Below are 23542 nucleotides of genomic sequence, written 5' to 3' on the forward strand. Positions count from 1 at the left end.
ATGGCACTGCTGAAAGTCAAATTCAACCAGAAGAAACGGGTAAAACTAGCCCAGGGACTATGGCTCATGAACTGGTTTTCAGTGTTTGCTGGAATCATTGTTTTTAGCATGGGGTTGTTCCTCAAAATTGAGCTCCGCAAGCGAAGCGAAGTGATGGACAATTCTGAAAGCCATTTTGTGCCCAATTCTTTGATATTGATGGGTATATTATCCTGCGCCTTCAATGGTTTTGCTGGCAAAATTTGTTACGACTCTCTGGATCCCACTAAATTTGCCAAGTGGAAACCTTTGCTGAAACCCTACCTGGCACTATGTTTCCTCTTCAACATACTCATTTTCTTCGTCGCTCTGATTTGCTTTCTCATGCGGGGCTCTCTGGAGAGCACGCTGGCTCAGGGGCTGAAGAACGGCATGAAGTTCTACCGGGACACAGACACCCCCGGAAGATGCTTCATGAAGAAGACAATCGACATGCTCCAAATTGAGTTCAAATGCTGTGGAAACAATGGCTTCAAAGATTGGTTTGAAATTCAGTGGATCAGCAACAGATACCTGGACTTCAGCTCCAAGGAAGTGAAAGAGTAAGTGACTTAGTGGGGTTTGTATTGCATAGTGTCATGATTTGGTCAGCATTAGCCTAAAGAAACATACATCACAACAGATGCTGACTGCAGGGTTTTCTTGTATAAAATGTTTTTCTTTTTTTCTCTGCTCTTGCTTTAATAGAGATGCCAAATGCTCAGCGAGATTACCTTCTCCTCTGCCAGATTCCTCTAACATTATCCAAAATGTAAAATGCAAAGCAGTAAAATGCAATTCCCACTCTTACATGGTGCAATGTAAACAGGCTTAAAAAATATCTTTTTTTTTTCTATCTTTTACCTCTTTATAAACTCATTACACCAAGCCACACATTCCTACTCCCAAAATCAAGCGTGTGGCTAACAGCAAAGTATCAGAACCTCTCTGTACCTAAAGCAGATTTCCACAAGACCTAAGTTCCCATGCAGAGGCCACTGGGTTGACACCGCTTCTAAAACTCCAATTTAGATATTGGTAAGTAATGAATCTCATGAAAAGAAGCAGAAACAGAAATGCTTTACCAATAACTCGTGTGTTTTCAATCCTTAAGATTTAGAATTCATTCTTAAATTCACTCAGTGGATTGCTTCACCACTGTGTCAATTTGGGTCTGTCAGCATCCATCAATGTTCCCAGCTTTAATATACTGTCTCTTACAGTCAGGTGCACTGTATGTTCTTAAACATGTGGAAAAAAAAAGTATAAAATCTATATTCATGCTTATTTTTTCAAACTTAATATGAAAACTCACTAGCTTCCTCTATGCAAACCAGAACTGATTGTTGACCAGAACCACCTTAATGGCTCTATTGTCGGTGTAAAGAGGTATTAATCTCAAAATGAGGTTAGGCACAGTAAGCGCAAGTAAAAAATAAACATGAGAACAAATGAACTTTTGAAATGAAAAAATTAATGCTGAGCATAAATAGCCACAATCTTTTAATAAATTAAGCTGTAGAGGAAGAGATTTTTATTCTGATTTCTTTGGGAATGTCACTCGTTAGGTTGGTACTGGATGGTTACACAGAGAGGCTTGAAAACTAGAAGCCATTTGCTTCTTAAATATACTGGGTATGTTAAAAACGTCTGAAGTACTCTTGAAAAAAGCTTTGTGCATCTCGTAGGATCCCTGCTCAACTGTGTAAAGGCTACTTCATTTGTGTGCCTCTCTGCATATTGTTTCGACTAGCTGGTGGTCTGCAGATTTTTACAATTCTCAACCAGGACGGTATAGTGAAAACTCTTACAGGGTTAACCTATCGCACTGCAGGGTTGTAACAGATACATTCACTATTTAATAAGGGAGTATTTGCACTGCGAAGGTATGCCTGTGGGTATAAATAACTACTTGAAAACATAATAAGTTCACCTTGCCAGCATTATATGGAGATTTGAGAGCTATAACTTAATCCATTAGCAGTGGAAGGACAAAGCACAGAGGGAAAACAAGGTTATATTGTCCTTAATAAACGATGTCTTATTTGGGACTGAGGCTCACAGCAATTTCTTTGTGCTGCTGAAACAGGAAATAGGGCATTAAAATTTCACAGATGGATGTTAATGAGTGAATTCAAGGTTTGAGCTACATGGTGAGGCACAAACTCTGCTCGTATTCCTGGTGGGATCTTCTGGCCCCTTTCAAGTCAGTTGCAAAGTTCTCCTTCATTCTAGGGAAGGTGGGAGTCCATCCTCTGCAATGCAATTTTTAGGTTATTTGTAGAATTAAGGTCTGATCCAATCTCTCTGGATCTCGTGGAGCATTTACACATCAATGGGAATGAACCGCATTTGGTGTTTTGATGTATTTAGGCACTGATTGCAAAGTGGAATTTTGCTTCACTGGGCTTTTGTCATCATCTCTCTCTATAACGCAAATTTAAAATATTGTTATTAAAAGCTACAAGTAACTCTCAGTGTTTGTTTGTTTGTTTGTTTGTTTCCTTTCTAAATCACCAGGGCTCTCCATTCTGTACCATTTTCTAAGTAAAATGGTATTTATTAGAGTTACAGTGCTCTAATTATAGTTTTCTTCTGTAGCCCCAGTGGAACTACTCATGTTCTAAATATCTCCTGTCTAAACATCTTGATAAGGCACCAGATTAAATGTATATTTATTGAGAGCAACCATGGTCTCAGATGAATTATAGTTGGGAAGTTCCTGCAAGGACTTCAGGAATTTCTGAACATCTTGTTGCTGAAACACATTTCATGTTTTAAATACTGGATACCTTCCCAAGCCAATAATAAACGCATAGCCCCTTCCTGGAGCTATTGTCACAGAAGAGAAAATACTAGATTTGCTGGATCAATGATTTAGCAGGGTATAGTGGGTCCTAAGGCTGTTGTGAGTCAGGTCGCCTCCAGCAGTCCTTCCACCCTAGCTATGCAGTGATCAATCACTCTTTTCTGATTGTTTTTCATTAACTTTCTCGCTACTTTTCTTAAACATTACATTCTTTGAGGAACTCACTCAAGAGGGCTTGTGTCCATAAAGAAGGGTTACCTATAGATTCAGAGCAACCTTGACATGGAGAAGGGTTGTAGGGAGGAAAACCACCCAAGAGGAATGTTACTCTCTAAAATAGGGATGCAGAGAAGTTGCATGGCTAGGAAGCACTGTGGAAAATCTGTGTTTCATTTGCTTCCTTCCATGTTCAAGTTCACTGCAGTGTGTCTTTACATGTATGTGTGCATTGACACGTCCTTCTGCCCTTGCCTGCATGCAGTCGAATCAAAAGCAACGTGGATGGACGGTACCTGGTTGATGGCGTCCCCTTCAGCTGCTGCAACCCCAGCTCCCCGAGGCCCTGCATCCAGTACCAGGTCACCAACAACTCGGCTCACTACAGCTACGACTACCAGACAGAGGAGCTCAACCTCTGGGGCCGTGGCTGCCGGGAAGCCCTCCTGCACTACTACAGCAGCATGATGAGCTCCATGGGTGTCGTCGTCCTCCTCGTCTGGCTTTTCGAGGTAACCTGTTGGCACGGTGCCCTCTCTCCCTCACTCTGCTTTGCCAAAGCTCTAGCTTGGCCAGACCTACGTCTACTTCTGACCCAAAAATCTGTGTAAAATACATCAAGCACCTGCCACTGTTCCGTGGCAAGGAAATCCCACACAGCAGTGGACATCTTGAGCAGGCCTGGAAGGTCCCAGCCTAGAGATGGGAAGCCTGGTAGTGGGCTGAGCATCCCCAGAGCAAGGCGAATAAATGGACCAGCTTTGTGCCCTATGCAGAGAGCTCAGCTCTCCAGGTATATTATTTCTACCCAGGTTCCCACTAGTAGGGAATAGAAAGTACTTAGAGCAGTGCATCAGAAAGAGATGGCATCAATTTGTGGGACAGAAAGTGTAATTAAGTGTTTTATGCGGTGATAAAAATAACACAGGCAGAGTGTCCAGCTTCAGATCAGCATTTGATTTAAGGTTCTCCATCAGTTCCATTAATGGTTTTGGCCACAAACACACACACACACACACACACACACACACACACACAAAGGGTTTAGGCAAAGCAGACAGATTAATTTTATTTTAGTGTACTTCCAGAAGTTGTTGTATATGTGTAAACAGGTGAAAATACTGCCCAGTACAGATGAGGGCACCAAAACCTGAAGTTGCTAAAATACTGTCCATTAGATGTGAGAAAAACATGTCCCTCTGCCCTTAGGAGACAGCCAATTTTCTCGCTGTGGTGTTTAATCAATGCTAATGCGAAAGGAGCATGGGATGGAAGGGGCACGAGGGCTGGCGCGTGAGGGCTGGGAGGCAGAAGGGAAGGGAAGAGAAAGGAAGGGTTGCTGCAGGGTGCTGAGCAAAGCAGGCTGCTTCTGACACTGGAAACGGCTGCTGCCCAACTGCATCTCCTATCTGAAATGGTTTGGCTGTTTTTCTCAAAATTTGGATAAACACAAATAGAAAAAGATGCACTGTATTTTGTTCCAAGCATAAGTCTACTCCTCCCTGGGAGGAATATGCTTTTTAAAAAACAAACATCTACCCAAATAATCTACAAACCGAGTGGGAAAATAAAACCATCACAAAGTTACTCCATGTTGTGTTATTGTAAAAATAACTACTCTGCACACCTGGTAGATGTCCTACCTACTTGTAGCATCGTTATGCTGGTCAGAAAACAGAAGTTTTTGGCGCCTATCAGCACAGATTCAAGTGTTGAGTCCTTGAGGAGAGGGCAATTTCAGCTGTATGTGAAAATCAGAAGGGGATTCAAAAGCTCAGGGGAAAATTGCACAGAAATACTAAAGCCAGCTGTGAAAAATCGTGAGTAGAAGCCATAACATAACTCTGCTGCCTTCTGGGAGAGCAGTGATAGTGATACATTAACATTAATAGCAGCGATAAAAATACAGCATTTTATTTCTAACTTTTCAAATTCCACACTGGTAGTGTTTTCAGCCTGTGGAGTAATGAGAAATATGATCTTCTCTATTTCCTTCATCTATTTTGAAATGAAATGTGAGATATTTTTTTCAGGTAATCAGAGGACATTCAGGGCAAAGCTTTAAAAAAATCTCGCAAGCACTTGCAGTCCCAGGTTATATTAATTGGCCCTCCCGGATATTTATGACTCACCTAATATACCACAGTAACAGGTCCAGTTCTTGGTCTCAAACTCTCTCTGCTTTTAGGGGAAACTTTGAAGGGAGGAAGCAAAGCAGGAAGCAGACAGCAATTTATCCTCCCTTGGAATACAACCACTTTCTTTAAGTTGCAGTCAGGGTAGAAAATGGTTTTCTACCGAGTAGCAGCGCAGCAGAGGCCTGGGCTCCTGGTGAAGTCAGGCTTCAGCCTCACCAGGGTGGAACACGGTGGGAGTGGGGCTGTGGGCCCTACATGCTGTGTTTCACTTTCAGCCAGCTTGCTGAGAAATTATGGGAAAAATGCAAACACAAAAGTGTGTCCTGTGTTACTTTGCCTCTGGGACTGGTGCAAACCAGAGCTATTGGCACCTCCTGTGTGGCCAAAACCACCGTGGGGCCTGCGAGGGCTCTGCCAGCAGGGCCTGGGGCACTGAGGGCCCGTGGGGAGCTCTCCTCACCACTGTTACCTCCAGGCACCAAGTCTCTGCGGCACCGCCTTGGGGTCTCAAGTGTCTGTACAAACCTGTTTTGAAGTGTTAGGACTTCTATTTGGAAAAACTAAATACATGCAGCCCGCTGTATTTTCTGGAAGTATATTATTATCTGCATACTGCTTTTACTAGCAAAGCTGTAGGCTTCCCTGGAGTGACAATCAGTCATGAGGGTGACAAAAAAAGATCACACGGTGCCCTGGCTAAGCCGCCTCCGGCTAAACCCTGGCAAACAGATGGGCTTGGTTGCAGAAGGTCAAGCAGAGCAAGCCAGGCCATCTTTGTGACCTGCCTCAACCAGCGAAGAGAAAACTGGGGGCTGGAATAAAGCCTTTCAAATCAAGGGTGGGAGGGCAGCAGTGGTCCCCAGCCATGCCAGGGCCTTCACCTGTATAAAATGTGTGGTGCCAAACTCATCTCATGCGTGGCACCACAGAGGGAGCACAGTGCTGAGCTCTGGGAGCTGGCAGCCCAGGAGAGGCACAGAGTGGGATGTGCCCTGCACATCATGTGCCAGGGGGGAACTCAGCACCAGAAGAGGCACACAATAATCTTGAAAACCTGCCCGTAGGCAGCAGGGGAGAAGGGACAAACTTGGAGAACTGAGTAGGATCTACTGGTATAGATCAAGAGGCTAAGCATGCTGTGGTGCAGGGGAATGCACCAGATGCAGACCTAATGAGCCCTCCCAGCCCTGGAGAAATGTCACAGGCCTGTTCTTCCTGCCACTCTAAAGCTGCTGTAAAATGACAAGAGTTTTCATGACGGCTTGTTCACTGGCCAGGGTAAATCATCACTGAGTAAGACAGGGCTAGCTGTGGGACCCTTCTCTGCTGGACTTCTGGAGGCCATCTGGTCCAAGCCCCTTGCTAAAGTAGGGACACCTAGAGCAGGTTGCCCAGGACCATGTCAAAGCAGCTTTTGAACATCTCCAAAGATTAAGACTCCACAACCTCTCTGGGCAACCTGTGCCCATGCTTAGCCAACTTTATGTTCAAGTTATGTTTCCTGACATTCAGAGGGCACTTCCCGTGCTCCACTTTGTGCCCATTGCCTCCTGCCCCGGCACTGGGCAACACTGAAAGGAGTCTGGCTCCATCTTTGCATCCTCTCTTCAGGTATTTATGTATGTTGATGAGATCCCTCTGAGCCTTTTTGTCTCTGGACTGAGCAACCCCAGCTCTTTCTGGCTTACATTATTGAAGGGGTGCTTCAGTCCCTCAGTCATCTTCATGGCCCTATGTTGGACTCTCCCCAGTGTGTCCATGTCTCTTTTGTACTAGGGAGCCCAGAAACTGAACCCAGCACTCCAGGTGTGGCCTCACCAGTGCTGAGTGGAGGGGAAAGGACCACTTCTCTCAGCCTGCTGGCAACACTTTGCCTAATGCAGCTCATGAAAATGTTAGCCTTCCTTGCCACAAGGGCACATTGCTGACTCACGTTCAGCTTGGTGACCAGCAGGACTCCCAGGTCCTTTTCTGCAGAGCTGCTTTCCAGAAGGCAGGTCACCAGCCTGTTCTGGTGCCTAGGGTTTTTTCTTCCCAGGTACAGGACTTTGCACATCCCCTTGTTGAACTTTGTGAGGTTCCTGTCAGCCCATTTCTCAGGCTCATCAAGGTCCATCAAAATATTTCTACAGACTTAGGTCAACTCTAAGTATCCCTACAAAACTGAAGCATGCTGAGGCATTTTTGAGGTAGCAGACAAGTCCAGCTTTCATTCATAATTTATCTGATAATGTGATTCGTGCATTGCATGCAGTTCTAAGTGTCCTAGCCAGGATTTGCAAATGGAAAGAGATGTGACTATTGAAAAGCTGCCTGCATGGAAGGTTTGAAATACATAACTTACAACATAAAGTACTTTAGCAAAACTGATGGTTCAAGGCCCTATGCTATCATATGGGAAACAGATTAATTTAACAGATCGTTGTCTCCAATTTTCTGGACCCTCTTCTCATCTGGCAGAGAAGACAGGCTCAGGTCAGAGGAGGTGATGAGAGGCTGAGCATTTCATACAGCTTTTAGCAAGCCTCTTACACCTGGGGACTCAAAACTCTTTCTGAGTAGGACTTTTAAGAAAAGGAAGTCTTAAACTGAGAGAAAATGCTACAGAATCTCATCCAAGGGCAGATCAGCTGCTGCCTTGAACACAAGCATCTTCTTCTTTAAAGCAAAAACATATTTAGTGACTTACAGCCTGAGAGTACATCTAATTTTGCTGTCAAACGGTGGGACTTAGTAAGTCAATCATTAGAAAAAGCTACTGCTGACATACAGTGAGGTAGCACAGGCAGAGAGCAACATGGAAATAGGCTTTTAGGTCCAGACCTGTTAATATATTAAACTTTACTCACAACAGATATTAGTACCAGGCGTGAGAGCAGGAAAACTGGGTCTCACTGAAAGGAAGATGTCAAACACTATAAATCTTGAGACTAGAATGATATGACTTACCCCTTCTTGTGGCCTTTATAGAGTGGTGCTTCAATTGGTTAAAGTCATTGTTGTATTAGGTAGGTCCACAACAAAATTAGACTATTTCCAGATTCAGGGTCATGAGAACCTTTTTTGAAGACCAAGGAGTCAGGTGTCCTGTCCTCCTATGTTAAAGAGGATGAGAAGTTGCATTTGGATACTGAAGTATTTGGTGAAGTTTGTTAGACCAATGTTTTTCCCTTTTGGTTTGTTTGACCAATGATTTTCCCTTTCTGGCCTTTCTAGTGAAGGCAGAAAAACCTTCAGTAGGTAGAAGGTAGAAAAAGTTGAGGGTAACCAATGGTAGGTTTAGTCTTCCAAGAGTTTGGAGACACCGATCATACACAGGCAGGATGACCAGGGTAAAAAGGCTAACAAATGGTCCACAGAAACACATGCTTGAGCAGTCCCTTGTTTCAAATGAATCCAAAAGCCCAGCGTGAATTTTGCAATTGGCCACACTATGTGCCTGACACCCAACTTCAAGTCTGCCCAGCTGCCTGAGGCAGTTTGCAAGTTTCCTCCATCTCCAGTTCAAAAGCCTAGCAGCAAGCAGCACCTTGCAGGTCCAGGGCAGCTCTCAGAGGTGCCACCATGTAAACAATTCCAAGGATGCCAACTTCTTTAAACCCATCATGGTTTTGGAAGACCAGATGTAATCACTTCCTTGGGAATTTGGGTAGGATAACAGACGCATCATCCACCATTTTCAGAACAAATCCTATGAGGTTGTTAGCAACAGTAAGTGGTCACTTGTTCTCATTGGTGTTAGAAGATGAGAAACTGACTAAAAACAACCTCTGGAGGCAGGGTGGAAGACAGGGATAGGAAGCTTTTTCTGACAGTCTCTGTCTTCTCCTTTGCATGGTGCAGACATCAGTGATGGTTGGCTTGCGCCTTTTGCACACCGCTCTGGAAAGCATCCCAAATCCTGAAGACCCCGAGTGTGAAAGTGAAGGGTGGATTCTAGAGAACAGCCTGAAGGACACTCTGAAGTCTGCGTTGGAGAGCTTGAAAAAGATTGGTAAGTTCAATCAGGTGGAAGCAGGCGCCGAAGGGGCTGAAGGAGAAGAAGCTGGGAAGACTCCAGCCATCACAACGGTCAGTTGAGCTCCTAAGTGATGTGGACTTTGATAAAAGAGGAATGAAAAAAACTGAGAACTGTGAATACCTACTTTTTAAAAGCTGTGTATCAACCATCAGAATACACATTGCTACACATGCTTTTTTTATATATATATTATCTAAATATGGGAGCATACAGCATAGTGCACATTGGGATAATGCATTTATCCACATTACGAGTACACCACATTCATAACTTCTGGGGGAAAATGACCCCACTAGGACTTGCAATACTCACATGTTCCCTTACCAGGGATGGTTAGTTTTCAAAAAAAAAAAAAATAAATAAAAATGCTGTTGTCACACTGATCCATTCTATTTTGTTTTGAAATTAAAAGTGAAATTTGAATGTTAGTATTTTTTCCTCAGGTTGGTTTATCATCATATTCTATGTACCTTAGCTTTAAAGACAAACAGCTTGGTTTTCTGGAGAATAACATGTTAGAAGTCAAAGAAAGAACAATTTCCAGAATTGTATATAACATAGTTTTTTGACAAACCTCTCATATAATGTGATTTCTTGTTAATGTGCTAAGCAATGGTATTTTCTGCTGTATTCTTAAGATGTACAGAATAGAACAAATTGCAAACTTATACTGATAATTTATGTACTAAGCAAACATTGTAATTTAATGAAACAGAACAAGTATGAAAACAACACCAAGGTAAGATTTATGGGTTTTGTTTCTGCTTTTTTTTTTTTTTTTTTTTTTTTCAGCCAGTATATCCTGAATTAGTGTATTGTAGACATGCTTCATCTTGTACTCAAACAAGCAGAAGCTTAGAAGATTCCTCTTCTAGTGGGTGGAATCAACGCTATAAGCATGTGCCAGCTATGGCTATTCTGGATGTTTTTTAAAACTATGTAATCTCATAGCTTTCTCCAGGGTATTCAAGCCCAACTACTTTTAAAATAAGAAGGGAGAAAAAAAGGGGGGGGGGGGTGCTTGGAACTAACACTTTAAATATTTTCCAGGGTCCTAGCAAATGGATACAATTCATCCACAAGTACTCAAAGCCTCAAACCTTGAGGCCAGGGAAAAGCAAGTTTAAATCAGTCCCCAGCATGCAAATTTTGCAACATATATTTTCCCTCATCAGTGATATGGTGCCCACCATTGTATCTTTTAAGTCAAAGGAAAGGTACATTTTGCATGTGGTACATCTCTGCAAACGTTGGTCGTAGCTGGAGGACTTTTTTTTAATACATAACTGCAACAAAACGTGGGAAGTTGGCTGTGGTGTGCAGCCTCCAGTAAAGGAACAGGGCATCAGCTTGTGTCTTTCTGCAGCTGCCAGATAAGCTCAGTTAGGGGGAAAGAAACCAGAGAGCAAACCCCTACCTGTTCCACACACCAGCCCTGACATCTCTGTCCCTCAGCTAAGAGCCACGCTCCACACTTTTTTATTGCTCAGCTGTGCAAAACCTCTCCTTCCCTGGCGCATACCTGGGAGAGTTTTCTCAGCAGGTCCTGTCCACCTGGCCGGTGGCCAGTCTTCAAACAAAGCCATGTTTGCAGCTGCCTCATTACTGCACAGCTCATTAATTTTCATTTGCAATCACGTGTGCACTTGCCCCAGCAGAACAGCAGAATCACAGTTCCTCCGGCTTCTGCTTGAACTGATAAGTAACTCTGAGGATGGGCAGAGCAGTCCACAGGTCGGAGGAACGGGTTTGTACATCAAGCCGTGGTCTGCGTCTCAATGGCCAGCTGCACGCAAGGCTCGATTTGGCAGGTATTTATGGCACCCTTCCATTTATTTATTTTATTATTTTTTTAAAAAGCTGACCAAAACTTTTAGTTACAACAAGAAAAAAAGGCTAAGTTGAGTCTGTCCTTGTGCACGTAAGAGCAACTAGAACGAGGGCACCAACATAAAAAGCCAACTTGCAATTCACCACAGCCTATCATCGATTGCTTTGCTGAGGGAAACTCTGCACAGCAGAACTGGGTAGAACAGAGCAGATGCTTCCTTCTTGGTAAGAAACCCGTACAGGCAGCTGCTCAGCTCAGCTGGCCCGCAAGAGATGAACAGGGTTTTCAGTGGCGTATGGCATGGCCACGTTTATCTGAGAAGAGCTTTTTGGAAGAAATACATGATGAATAAGGGCTGCATTACAAGGATTACAGTTTTCCTTGCAAGGCTTCAGTGTGCTGTGATCCACAGCGGTTAATTGACCAGGCATCAGGTTTTTCAAAGTGATGTAGATTTATTGCTGTCCTATAAATTTGGCTGAGGCCATTCCTTTAGACAGAACTCTCCGCTTTCTGTGGTCTCTATTTTATTCACCTTGTTGCCAGAGACATAACAAATTGTCAAATTATTCTTTCAAGACCACCTTGGAGGAGCCAGTTCCAAAAGCAACAGTGTCATTGTATATCTTGGAGGTATATCTAAGAGACCATCCAAGACGCATTTAAGAGGAATAAAGCTGGAATTGGGGTTTCATGCACGTAAGAATGAATAGTATGTATGCTAATGCTGTCTAAAATAAAGCCTCTTGGTTAATGAAGATCTTTGTAACATCTCATGATTATTGCAGGATTGTAACATGATTGCTCTGTAAAATACTACTTGTAATATATCACTCGTCCAATATTAAATATATTTTCTTGTGAGATGGCAAGTGCTGTTCTAGATAAAGATATCTGTGCTGCCTGCAAATGTAAGTTTAGGTATTAAAATTATATTGCAAGTAAAAACCTCTTTAAAGAAGATGTTTAAATACATACAATTTAATACAGATTTCTTTAATTTGCATTACTGCTTTTTGCTTCTGAATTTATTTTTTGACCCATTTTATGCACTCCTATAAGGAAGATTTTCGCCTTGACAAATAGCTCTGAGAGAAAAACTGCCACTTGTCATATGATCAAGGTGTGTAGACTCCTAAATCACTTTCCTCTTTCTAGAAATGGAATTTGGCAGACCATTTTAGAGCATGGTAGACCATTCTCTTGAAAGAATTACATCGTCTTCATGGGTCTGGACTTCAAGTGCTCAACTGAAATCAGTGGCATCCTCAGGATCATCAGCAATCAGCTAAACTGAGTTTATAAACCCTTTTTTTTTCCACCCCATTTAATTCAAACTTGTAACAGACATTCCAAGGAAAACATTTCCACTATTTTAAATTTACACCTTAAGCTTACATACCCAGACCTGCTGGCCTGAAGCAACCCAAGAACTTCCAGAGCAGTGCCCTGATTTTCAAATCAATAAACTTCAGAAGGATGTGAGCTTAACTCAAACAAACCAGGCCACTTCTTTTTCGGTGCCTCCGTATGGATTACTGGCTTAAATCCAAGTACCCATGTCTGAGATCGAACCCCAGGCCTTGTAGTGCCAACTGCTGAGAAATATCATTTATTTTTCAAAACGTATGGCTGCACAGGAACAGCAGCTACGGTGACATTTGTTTGAATGGACATAGAACATTCATTAAATGCTTTAAAGGAGAAAATATAAACAGCTTCCTTAAAGCTATTAATGCCTAAGTAGCCTTAATACAATTGATGAGATTAGCCTCCATGCATTACATGAGCTTGGACATTTTATAATACCAGACAACTGCATGCACGCAGCTTAGCAGAGAGCATGGGAATGCTATATCAGGCTCCTGGGGATTGCGCATGAACTAGTGCTCAGGGGAGGGTTTCAAGGCTGACATAAAGAAAGGAGGATTCCCTAAAACTATTTATTTTCACCTGACGTGTTTGCTCAGTTAAAAAAAAAAGCATTGTGCATACAAGGATCGATGTAAAATGGGGACGGATCACAAATACTTATTCAAAAAAAAAAAAAAAAAAAAAGTAAAGAGCATTATTAGAGATTAGTTAATTAAGAGATAAGGCCAGAAAAATAGAATGGTGACATGTGGTAACAGCCCCCTGCAGGAGACAAAGGCTTAGGCAAATGTATTTCTGGCAACAGGAACGCAGCTATTGCAATGAAATCTGAAACACTGAACACTTTTTTTTTTTTTTTAAATATTACCAGCTCTGTTGTGTTGGGTAACTGACTGAAACACTCCAGTAGTAAGACGCCACCCTCTTCAAGCACCTGCTGTTGATAGGCCCATGTCACTTCACAGGTATTACTGAGTTTCGACCCAAAGTGTGTCTGTGAGGTGGGAGAGCTGCAGGAAGCACCTGCAGAACATGAAGGTCACCGATTGACTAAGCTCCTTACAGGGCACATTTCCACACCCTGCTGAGAACAACTCACTTGTTCCCAAAGCCAATTTTCCCAGTGCAGAGCCTTGTGTGGGAATCAGGTGTCCCAGGAAAACTCAGGAAAGCAGGGATCAAAGAGCAGGTCTGCAGCCTGTGGCCTGGTTAAAACAGCTCCTCACCAGGCCGCCAAGCCTCAGCAGCTCAATGCTGTGCTCCTGGCACAGCAGGGCCGAGAGCCACAAGCCCAAAACGTGGGGACAGACACGTGCAGGTGGGTGAGACACAGCCCCAGCGGGGGACAGGGCAAGGAAGAGCCCAAAGGGCTGGTTCCCAGCACAGCTCTGAGGCGCACAGCTCCCCAAGGGGCTACCTTGGTAGGAGGGTGAAGGTAAAGTTTTGTTCTTTATGAAAGACATCAAATTTTTCTGAAAACCAGGGCAGAGTGCTCAGGGGTTTACCTGCTCAGACGCAAAGGCCCAAAACACAGAGGTGTCCTGTTATGATTGCTCTCGGCCGTCCCAGACGAAGTTACCTCTCCAGAGAGCACAGCTCTGCCTCAGGCAAATGCTTTTCAAGGGGGTGGGAGTTCTCCTGGTTTACACCCAGGCTTTGTCTGGCACAAATAACAAACCAAAGATAGAAAACACAGGTGCCAAACACAAACAAGGAACAGATGAGTGAACCTTTCATTAATTACATAACTTAAGAGCAGAAATAGCATTAATTCTGTAATGTTGCTATATTGTAAGTAAACTATGACATCTTTCGTTTTAACCCCAGCATTTTACATTAATTAGGGCCTAGAATTTAAGTTTATTCTCCATTTATCTTTTTTTATTTGTTTTGTTTTAAAGTACTTCAGATTATTCTCACAATGCTAAAAACGGAGTAAATTCATTTCAGGAAGCATTTTGTTGAGGTGAAGACTCACATTGGAATGTCTAGATCCCAAAGAGGTGTTTCTGCCATTCACCACCGCAGCAGCCCCTGGCTCCAGTGGGCAAAGACTCTGCTCTGTCTCTCCTGGCAGTGTCCTGCCCCGGGTCAGGAGCGCTGCTCATGCAGGCACAGGCTCCTTGGGGGCATGCCCCCTCCTCAAGTATTTTACGGCCGGGTCACTGGTGAAGGGCCAGGAGTGGATGCTGAAGGTGTGAGGAGAGGGAGAGGAGAGACCCTGCTCTGCTGTCACTATTGCTCCTGCCCCGGCACGAGCCATACGCCAGCACTTTTGCTCTTGGTTTTGCTGTCTTAGATGGGCAGGACACCTTCCAACACCCATATAACCTTTATTCCACACCCGCTCAACCACTTGAAGTATTAACCATGGGGAAAGGTTTGCTTTTAAAATATCTCCCTTACTCTGACATTACCAGCAGTTAATCCCTCGCCTTCCTGCTGAGCACCTGGCGCACATGCTGCTATCACATCTACCACACTACTGAGAAAAAAAAAAAAAAAAAAAAACACTCAAAATCCCTCCATCCTGCTCAAGCTCGTAGTAAAGATGGAGGAGAGCTTAAAGTTTACATTAGGAAGTAGCATACAGAAGCACAAAGCACTTTGCCTCTGAGTTCATGCAATGGTCTGAGCTCCCAGCTGCCGGAGCATTTTATGAATTACCAAAGTCTGACATTTAAAGATTTAAAATACATGCAGGTGAGACTCCTGGCCTGTTAATAGCATCAAATGGATGCCCAAACATTACTGCAGATTTTTTCTTCTAGTATACTCATGCTGAATTGCACGATCTAAGGACATCAATACGACCACTGCAACAAAATACAGGCTCCTCGGAGCTGCCTTTATGGGGCGCAAACAGCACTTGTTATGCAGGCATCTCTTGTGAGAGGACACCAGTGAATTACATCAGCTAACATATTGCTGATCTCCCTCTCTTCGCTATTTTTAAGCAACACTTTCTCTGACTTATTAATGCATTTTACCATCCTCCACGCTCAGAGTGCTGCACGTACAGAAATGTTCCACACGTTACTCCTCAAAACCAGGGCTGGTTTCAAAGCGATGAACCTTGTTTTCCTGAGTCCCTGAAACAAGATGAACCTTGTTTTCCTGAGTCCCTGAAGCACCCCCAGAGGTTGCACAGATGGCCTTCGGGACCCGAGCTCAGCTGTCCCAGCCTGCCTAGTGCCCGCTAGCAAGCCTGGCTTTCATTCAAGGATCCTACGCAAAGGACAGGCTGGAAAACTCACCGCCTCCAAGCTCATGCTGTCTGTAAAGAGGCTGTGGAAATGTATATTCACAAACTGATGAAAGTAACATTTAATCGTTGCTGCCATGGAGACGAAGATCAGTACTTGCCATGGCTTAGCTCCTACACCTGGTGCATTGCGGAAACTCTTCTTTTTCTCCTCCAAGAGAAGAGCGTTTGACAAATCTCTCCATTAAGACGCAAAGATGAAAGAGTTGGACATTAACATTTGCGTGCCAGGAGAGGGGAAAAGGTGGCAGACGAGCAGAAAAACCGTATAAATATGCAGCAGCTTCAAGATAAGAATGTGCATTTTTTCATACAAAGATTCATAGATGAAATGTTTAAATTGCTGTGAATGAAGTATGAATAGAAATGTACACGCACAGAACAGCAGAAGAAATCATCAAGCAAGGGTTAAAAGAATGACCCATAGTGATAAACAGGGATGTGACTAGCAGCAGTAAGTTGGTAAATACTGATCAATGCCTGCACATTCAGACCAGGAAGCCTGAGCTCCAAAAAGGCCACGGTACAGTTGACTTTCAGAAGCTGATCTGCACTTCAGTTGGAAGAGGGAGAAAATGAGGTTTTAGCATGTTGTGTGTGCTCTATTGTTATATTCTAGCCATAAAATACTTCAAAACAAGTTAACTTGTTTTGAGATGCATCTCTCCTTTAGTAATCTCATCTTCAAAAGTGGAAAAGCAACTGAGACTTTGTGCTAGAGATACTTTCACAGCAGGTTGAGCATCCAGCTTCTCCTCTAGGCATTAAAGGCCTAGGATAAAATGGTCAGAGGGATGAAGCCTCTAAACAAAACACTAAGTCATTTAGCATAAAATAAAATATACAGAAGTGAGAGGCCAAGCCTGGAGCCTGAATGTTGGTATGGCTTCACATTGGAAGTACAAGCACAGCAACTAGATCATCTCCCATGGCCAGACGGCTAACATCCACCCTCCTACTGACACGAGGTTAACCATGTAGCGTGGTGACACCGAGTCCTTCAGCCCTTCCCAGCGCTGGAGTGGAAAAGGAGGCCCAAGTCTGACTTGATCAGTCAGCAGCAGGAAGACCAGGGTGATGGACACGGACAGAAGCTGGAGGCGACTCGGGGAGAGGTGGAGACGGAAACAGGCTGAGAATCCACCTGCTAGCAGCACTGCACCTCAGCCAACAAATTCCCACTGTAATCACAGGTAAAGTAGTTGGAGAGCTGTGGGGAGCACAGGTTGTTGGCACAAGTCAGAAGGCATCAGCTGTTATCTCAGTCATGTACTTCCACCAGAGTAAGAAAGAGCCTCCTACGGCAGATTAGGGAAAGTACCAAGTGTTATCTTCAAGTTTGAACACAGTAAAAAATGCGAATGTGAACCTCAACCTTCATCACTTTATAAAATACAATTTGCAATCCTTTAAAGAGATGATTAGACTTTTTGAAAGGTCAAGAAAGGTTTAGCTGACTGAAGCAAATGACACTAATAATATAATCATCTTAATTTTTTAGCCAGGGAATTGCAGATGTTGCACATCCAGGTATTTGTTAGCTTGTGATTAACAAGGTGACACACTTGAAGGAACAAGGTCAGCAAAATTCTAGAAACAACGTTTAAAAATAATTTATTTAATTTCAACGCCAAAAGCATTTATTTGATGCTTTCAGCTTTCTGTTTTCTGTTGTGATTATTTTCTGGTTTGGACTTTGTGTTGTTTTTGTTTTGTTTGGCTGGCTTGGTTTTGTGTTCTCCCTCCCCCAAACACACAATACGTTCTAGACTGTACATGGAATCTGCAAATAAAGTTATACCCAATTTATTACAGATATTATTTCCCTGATACTGAAACAATGTTATATATAAATATTTTTACAATTAACAAACACATGCAAAACAAATCAGAAAGTAGAAGTCTTGAGTAAAGAATGACTAAGCTTACAAAAAATTACTGGTGTACTTCGCAATTATTTGCAGTCATAATTTTACCGACCTAATCAATCTCAGTCTGATTCCAAAGAAAAAAAAATCCTTCTTGCTCTCACTATTTTGCTTTGCACAGAGAAATTTGTCAGTATCATCAATTATCTTTTCGATATGCTTACAGGGAAAAGGAGTTTCTCAGTGCAGTAACACATTATCTAAAACAGTGGCATACAGCGTAAGACAACTCTCTGCAAAGGAACAGTAACATCACCAAAAAAAGTGATTTTTAAGTACCACGCGCAGAAAACTGTTGATATATTAACCAGCTTACAGAGGGGAAGGCAAAGATGAAGCATTAATGCCGTTTTGTTTCATGCAACTTCCACGTGTCTCTTCACAAGAAGTGACAATAGATACAGGATTACATCTACAAACGGCAGTAGGAATGCGAGCAGTCTCTGCTGTTTTGAAGAAAAAGGAATCTGCATTGGCCAAATTTCTTTATTTCATATCTTCATTCAAGACTGTTAGTAAACGTTTGCCCTGTACACCATGAATATACAAAATTTATCTGAAGCATTAAATCTGTAAAAATAGAAACAATCCAGTCAGAGCAAGTGTAACTGAAGACAGAGCAGACAGTAAAAGGGGTTGCTTATCTGGGCTGAAGATGTAGTCAGAAAGTGAGACTTACCTAAAAGAACCACAGATTATTAAGGAACAGGACTGTGTGAATTAAGATTTAACTAATTTGTCAGAATATAGGAGAGATAAAGGTAATGAATTTTATTTCAAATCAATAAGCATAATGTCGCCTTTTAGAGACACCTTGGTGGTCTAATTACATACAACTAGAAAACTCACTGCCTTCAGGCACCCTCATATCAAGTGCAAATCTGCGCAGTTATAGAATATATTTATAAAATATACTATATGCAAACATCTTTACAGAGCTTTAAATCAAGCCAAAAAGTAAATATACTTGATGGTACAACAGAAAAAAATGAACAAATGCAAAAATGTGGGCAGTTTGATTGTGGCCCTTCAAAGCTGGAGCAAACCATTCAGCTCATCTGCAACAAAAAGTAGATAGGATTTGCACCTTAAAAGTTGACTCTTAACAAAAGTGAAGAAAATATCCTTTGTGCTTCTGCAAATTAACAAAATTAGCTTTCATTACATTTTTACGCATTGTCATTATCTTAAAATATCTTCTAAAGCACAATGTCAACCCTTGAATACCTAGAACCAATCACATAATTGACATGAAAGGGTTTCCCAGCTAAATTCAAATTACAAACTACATAATTCTAAGGAGTGCAATGCTCTGGAAAAAAGCTTTAAATTAAATTATTTTACCCATAAAGCTAGTGTTAGGATTTTTTTTTTTTGTTAAAAAAACAACTGGAAGCAAGAAAGCTGCGAGAGTACAAATGACAATCATTTTAGATACATCAAGTGTAAGAGTGAATTATCCATTGATGCAGACAGAAACATCCATTTGCTACATTATTTGCTTCCTTACTTCATTCCATTGCATGTACACACAGCTTAAGTATTAAAATGCAGAATAATAAATAATAAAACGGCTCAGATTACTAGCAAGGGGCAAAACACAATCTGTAATTGTGCTCTATCTAGTTTCTGTTTCAGCAGTCATTTGCTCTTGTAGTTTATAAGAAAAAACATAGTCAGACTTCCAAAAAGAGTCATTCTTTTCTATCAGAAACTCAAGTTCATTTGCCCAGGTTTTATAACCCAAGAGGTTTCTGTGAAGGAAGCACAGTGCAAATTATATGACTAATAAAACTTGCGTACATAGAAAGAAGTTTACTTGGTTAATGTTAACTGGTGTCTTTATGAAATACATTGTAAAACAAAGATTAAATAAAAGGACTGGGTTTATTTTATTTTCTCAGACCTTTTTTCCTAATCCCTCCTTTGAAAAGCTTATTGGGTTACAAAAGTCTTAAAGTTCCAGTCTTCAGCAGTTAACCATTATAAATGCTGCCAATCAATGCCAACTAGTGTTTGATTTGCTTCTTGTGCATGTCCAATTTCCTCTGTGATACTGTGCTGCTGCCAGAGTTTTTGAATCTTTTTAAATCTTTCTTTGCACAGATGTAAGGGATTTCCACGCCTGAAAAAGAGATAATACTTATCAGAAATGACAAAACGCTGCGGCTAAGCACAAACACTCAGGCATGACACAAAATATTGAGATAACCCTTTAATGCTACTGTCTCAACAGAACAAACCAACAGATATCTTCATTAGTGAACTGGAACGCTACCCGATCTGTTCTGCCACCCTCACTGCTCAAGGGTTCCCTCCAGCTTTTGGAAATCTCATGTACAGTTCACAGAAATCTGAACATAGCCTTTCAGCAATCTTTCCATGCTGAACCAACTCATATTCTATTATTTCGACAAATTTCAGAAGTAGCAAGTGTAAACAGTATCATCCCTAAACTATGCTCATGGGAAGCAGAGACAGAAGACAAAGAATCGATGCATTGGTATAAAGTAATCTAACAGTATTTTCACTTAATATTAAAGTAGCACAGATGATACAAATAAATACCCTACATATATATATATATATATATATATATATATATATATATATACACATATATATACACACACAGTTTTCAGCTCTATTTTTTAGGCAACTTTATAGATGCTAAAAATTATTTAATTTTTTACACTTCAAGACAATTGTTTTTAACTTAGGAAAGATCTTCCACCAACTTTTAACATAAAAACACACAGTACCATTGAAATGTTTGCAAATATTATATGCAGCACATGTCAAAATATAATATCATCTGTAATATTTATTCAAATAAAAAGGTAGCAGAGTATATTTTACAAGCCAGTTAGCATTAGAACTCCTGTCTTTAAAAGGTATTTTTAAAAATAATATTTACCGGAGTCCCTGGTCTGTCTCTCCATAGTCATCAAGATAAGGAGGAGGATAAAAGCAGCCCTTTGTTTTTCCAGCTAAAAATAGCACCTGACATTCTCGTACTCTAGAGAGAAACACAGACAAGATTTTACCTATTGATTTTTAGGCACATAGTTTCTCATACTTTCGTAGATACTGTTTTTCTAATTCTCAACTATCTTCATGCTGTGTAGCCTGCATGGGAAGATTTTTAAAGGTGCTTTTTTTTTTTTTTTTTTAAATAAAGATCTTACTCTCTTCCTGTTATAACTCTCAACAGTCATGTATTATTTACAGTCTGTATAAAGTACTCCACACAACCACAAGAAAACAAAGCAATTTCAATTCTCACTAGTATTTGCCAAAGTGCAAACAGTATTATCCAACCTTCCCTTGTATGCACATAATGACCTGAGACAATTACTGCAATATTACAGTCCAATGCTGCCAAGAGAACTGCAGATTAATTGTACAGGAAGACAACTAGAACAAATTTAACAACAACAACAAAAGGGCCAAGGAATTCACCTTGTTTAATACTTGAGTGGAAATTAACACACAGAACACAAATCTACTTCAACATGAAATATGATTTTTCCATCTTCAAAGAAACAACCTGTGGACATACCAAAGTATAAAGAGGAAAAATATACTCCAATTTTTAGGCAACTTTGTTATTAACAAAAACCACCCCTACGATCAGGTTTATAGAACTATTAATGTCCACACACTGTCTAACCTAGCAATATAAGCAGAGGTATTCAGTTCCTTACCTAAGGAATATGCCCACTCCAGAACCACAAGTGTACGTATGTGCAGTACAGGCTCCAACATCTTCTCCTTCTAATTCAGTTTGACAACAGTAGCTCTGAGAACACAGCATGGTCCCACACACAAGGCACAATGTTGGAGCTCTGCTTTTATCACCACCTGATTTTGGACACCTTTTATTAAGCAAAAAAGAAATCCTGTTGTATGTGTGATCTCTGCATCGTAAGAATATTCAACAGATTTTAAAAACATTTATACAGTTATACACATCCACCCTTGCAATTTCTATATCACTGAAATACAGCGTTTTTGCTGGAAAAGATGACACTCAGTACTTGCCATTAACTCCATGAGTCTATGAAAGCTTCAAAAAACCTGTTTAAGTTAAAGGTTTTCCACTTCATCAAAAGGAGCAGAAGACTTTAGGGGTCCTCACTATAATTGTGTACAACTTACGAGAAATTAGACGCTTGGTTAATGAGGCAGCTGTAGTCATCTGGAAGGTCTATTAACTTGTTGGATTCTCTTGCATAGCTAGAACAAAACAATCAAATTAACCACTCAGAGTTTAATAAGCAATACACAGTGATTTCATGGACAATCATGTTTTCTTAAGTCATCTAAACAGCATCTGCAATTAAATTTTTATTTATTTATTTATTTTTAAGTTTTTCTCTTCATCACCATTCAAACACTAAGTGGCAGCTCAGAAAAAAGGAACCCACTTCTAATATCTGTTAGACTACCTCCAGTTTTCTTGTACTGTTTTTTTTTTTCCTTTTTTTTTTTTTTTTTTTAACTGATTTGAGAATAAATGTAGGCAAAACATTTCATATATGTACTTTTAGGAACACCTCCTGATAAGGTCACTCAAGGTGTTAAAATATTTTTTCTGATCCCTTATCAATTTGCTTTACATTTTCCTGCTGTCACTAATATTGAATGGAAAATAGTCTGGGTCTCCAACTTAGGCAACTTGCATCCTGAAACATTCCTGCAATGAAAAGCACCTACTTAATACTAAATATTAATATCCTTAGAAATAAAGTTCCAATGCCAATTAATTTTTTAGCAGATACTGTACATTTTAATATTCTTTGTCTTTACAAATAATACAAATTAGACTATGAAATGTAAATAGAGATTAGTAATAAGCAATGTACTAGAACCATGCTGAGTAGAAAAAACACTAAGTTATATACAACCTGACTTAAGAAACATCAAAAGGAACGAGTAGAAAAAAATCTCAATCACAACAACAGAAAATGAATTATGCAATCAAAAGTATTCTTACTGTTTAAGGTATTTTGTTAACAGCCTGGTATTTAACAGCTGAAGTGATTAAGTTTTGTCACTTAAAATTATTGCACATTCAATATTAAAAGTGACTTTATGTAATGTGTAAAATAGAGTGAAATGCAGGGGTATGTTTGTAATGACAGCACTGGGACCTTAATATTCACTTATAATTATTTGGATAACTGATGACCACTATTTTTAACCTTCAAAAATAAAATACTACAAATTCTAGGCCCACTACACTTTGAATTCAGAAAACATTTAATGTAATTGCTTAGCAAAGACATGTGCATGAAAAGCAAACTTTTTTTAAATAAGTAACTTGGTGTTAATTTTACTGAATGATTTGTATTATTTAAACAGATTGTGTAAGATGATTTTCAACAGTTAGTATTTTTCAACAGAAGTTATACACACCTGCTTGCAACAGCATACATTTTAAAATCACGTACAAATCTACTATAGAAAATGAAAGAAGAAATGCCATAGCCTCTGATTACTGTAGATCAGCCTAAATAACTAATATTTCACTTTGACATTAAAATGTACTAACGTAACCTGTTATTTCACTTCCTTTACAAAATCTCAATATTTCTTTGCTTATCCACTAACGTAATGGATTAGTGTTTCAGCCACTCAATAAAACAGGACTAATATTATGCTCCTAGAAACATCCTTTCAGAAAAAAAAAAAAACACAAAGAAAACTTCAACGTTAAAGTTTCTCCCGTCTGCTTAAAATTTCTCCATGTTTACCTGATAGCATGTCTCTTGCCTTCCAGATACCTTTTTACTTCATTGCTACTACACCAACTACAAGAAAAAAAAAAAAGCCTTTAAATTAAAGAGATAATACATTCTGAAAGCAAGTAAAAATTCCAGAGTACATCTATTCCATAATCTCTACAAACAAAATGTTTTTTGTTTTTTTTTTTGGTA

At 40.6% G+C, this 23542-nt stretch overlaps 2 protein-coding genes across 6 annotated transcripts in view; one reads left to right on the forward strand and one right to left on the reverse strand.

The window, feature by feature from the left end:
* Positions 1-9274, forward strand: PRPH2 (peripherin 2). Of its 2 annotated transcripts, none has more exons than XM_068675105.1 (3): positions 1-581; positions 3309-3562; positions 9032-9274. In XM_068675105.1, the coding sequence occupies exons 1-3, from the start codon at positions 1-3 to the stop codon at positions 9259-9261; spliced, it is 1065 nt and encodes a 354-aa protein (XP_068531206.1). In that variant the 3' UTR covers positions 9262-9274. The 2 variants fall into 2 exon arrangements, with proteins under 2 accessions (XP_068531206.1, XP_068531205.1); XM_068675104.1 differs by having other exon boundaries at positions 3309-3555; positions 9025-9274.
* An 8175-nt stretch (positions 9275-17449) lies between these two features.
* UBR2 (ubiquitin protein ligase E3 component n-recognin 2) overlaps positions 17450-23542 on the reverse strand; it is a 50925-nt gene continuing 44832 nt past the window's right edge. For all 4 annotated transcript variants that reach the window (XM_068676761.1, XM_068676759.1, XM_068676760.1 and 1 more), the window contains 5 exons: positions 23360-23416; positions 21762-21839; positions 21308-21478; positions 20518-20619; positions 17450-19725 (listed from right to left, as the gene is read on the reverse strand). In XM_068676761.1, the coding sequence (XP_068532862.1) occupies positions 19584-19725; positions 20518-20619; positions 21308-21478; positions 21762-21839; positions 23360-23416 (550 nt within the window). In that variant the 3' untranslated portion in view covers positions 17450-19583. The remainder of the gene's footprint in view (positions 19726-20517; positions 20620-21307; positions 21479-21761; positions 21840-23359; positions 23417-23542) is intronic.

This window comes from Anas acuta, chromosome 3 (assembly GCF_963932015.1).
Source record: "Anas acuta chromosome 3, bAnaAcu1.1, whole genome shotgun sequence".
Taxonomy (NCBI): Eukaryota; Metazoa; Chordata; class Aves; order Anseriformes; family Anatidae; genus Anas; species Anas acuta.

Bases quoted from the DNA above. Each gene is read 5' to 3' on its own strand.
- PRPH2 (XM_068675105.1), top strand. From the start codon at position 1: ATGGCACTGCTGAAAGTCAAATTCAACCAGAAGAAACGGGTAAAACTA. The intron at 582-3,308 runs GTAAGTGACTTA...GCCTGCATGCAG, and splicing joins AGCTCCAAGGAAGTGAAAGA to TCGAATCAAAAGCAACGTGG. The intron at 3,563-9,031 runs GTTGGCACGGTG...TGCAGACATCAG, and splicing joins CTGGCTTTTCGAGGTAACCT to TGATGGTTGGCTTGCGCCTT.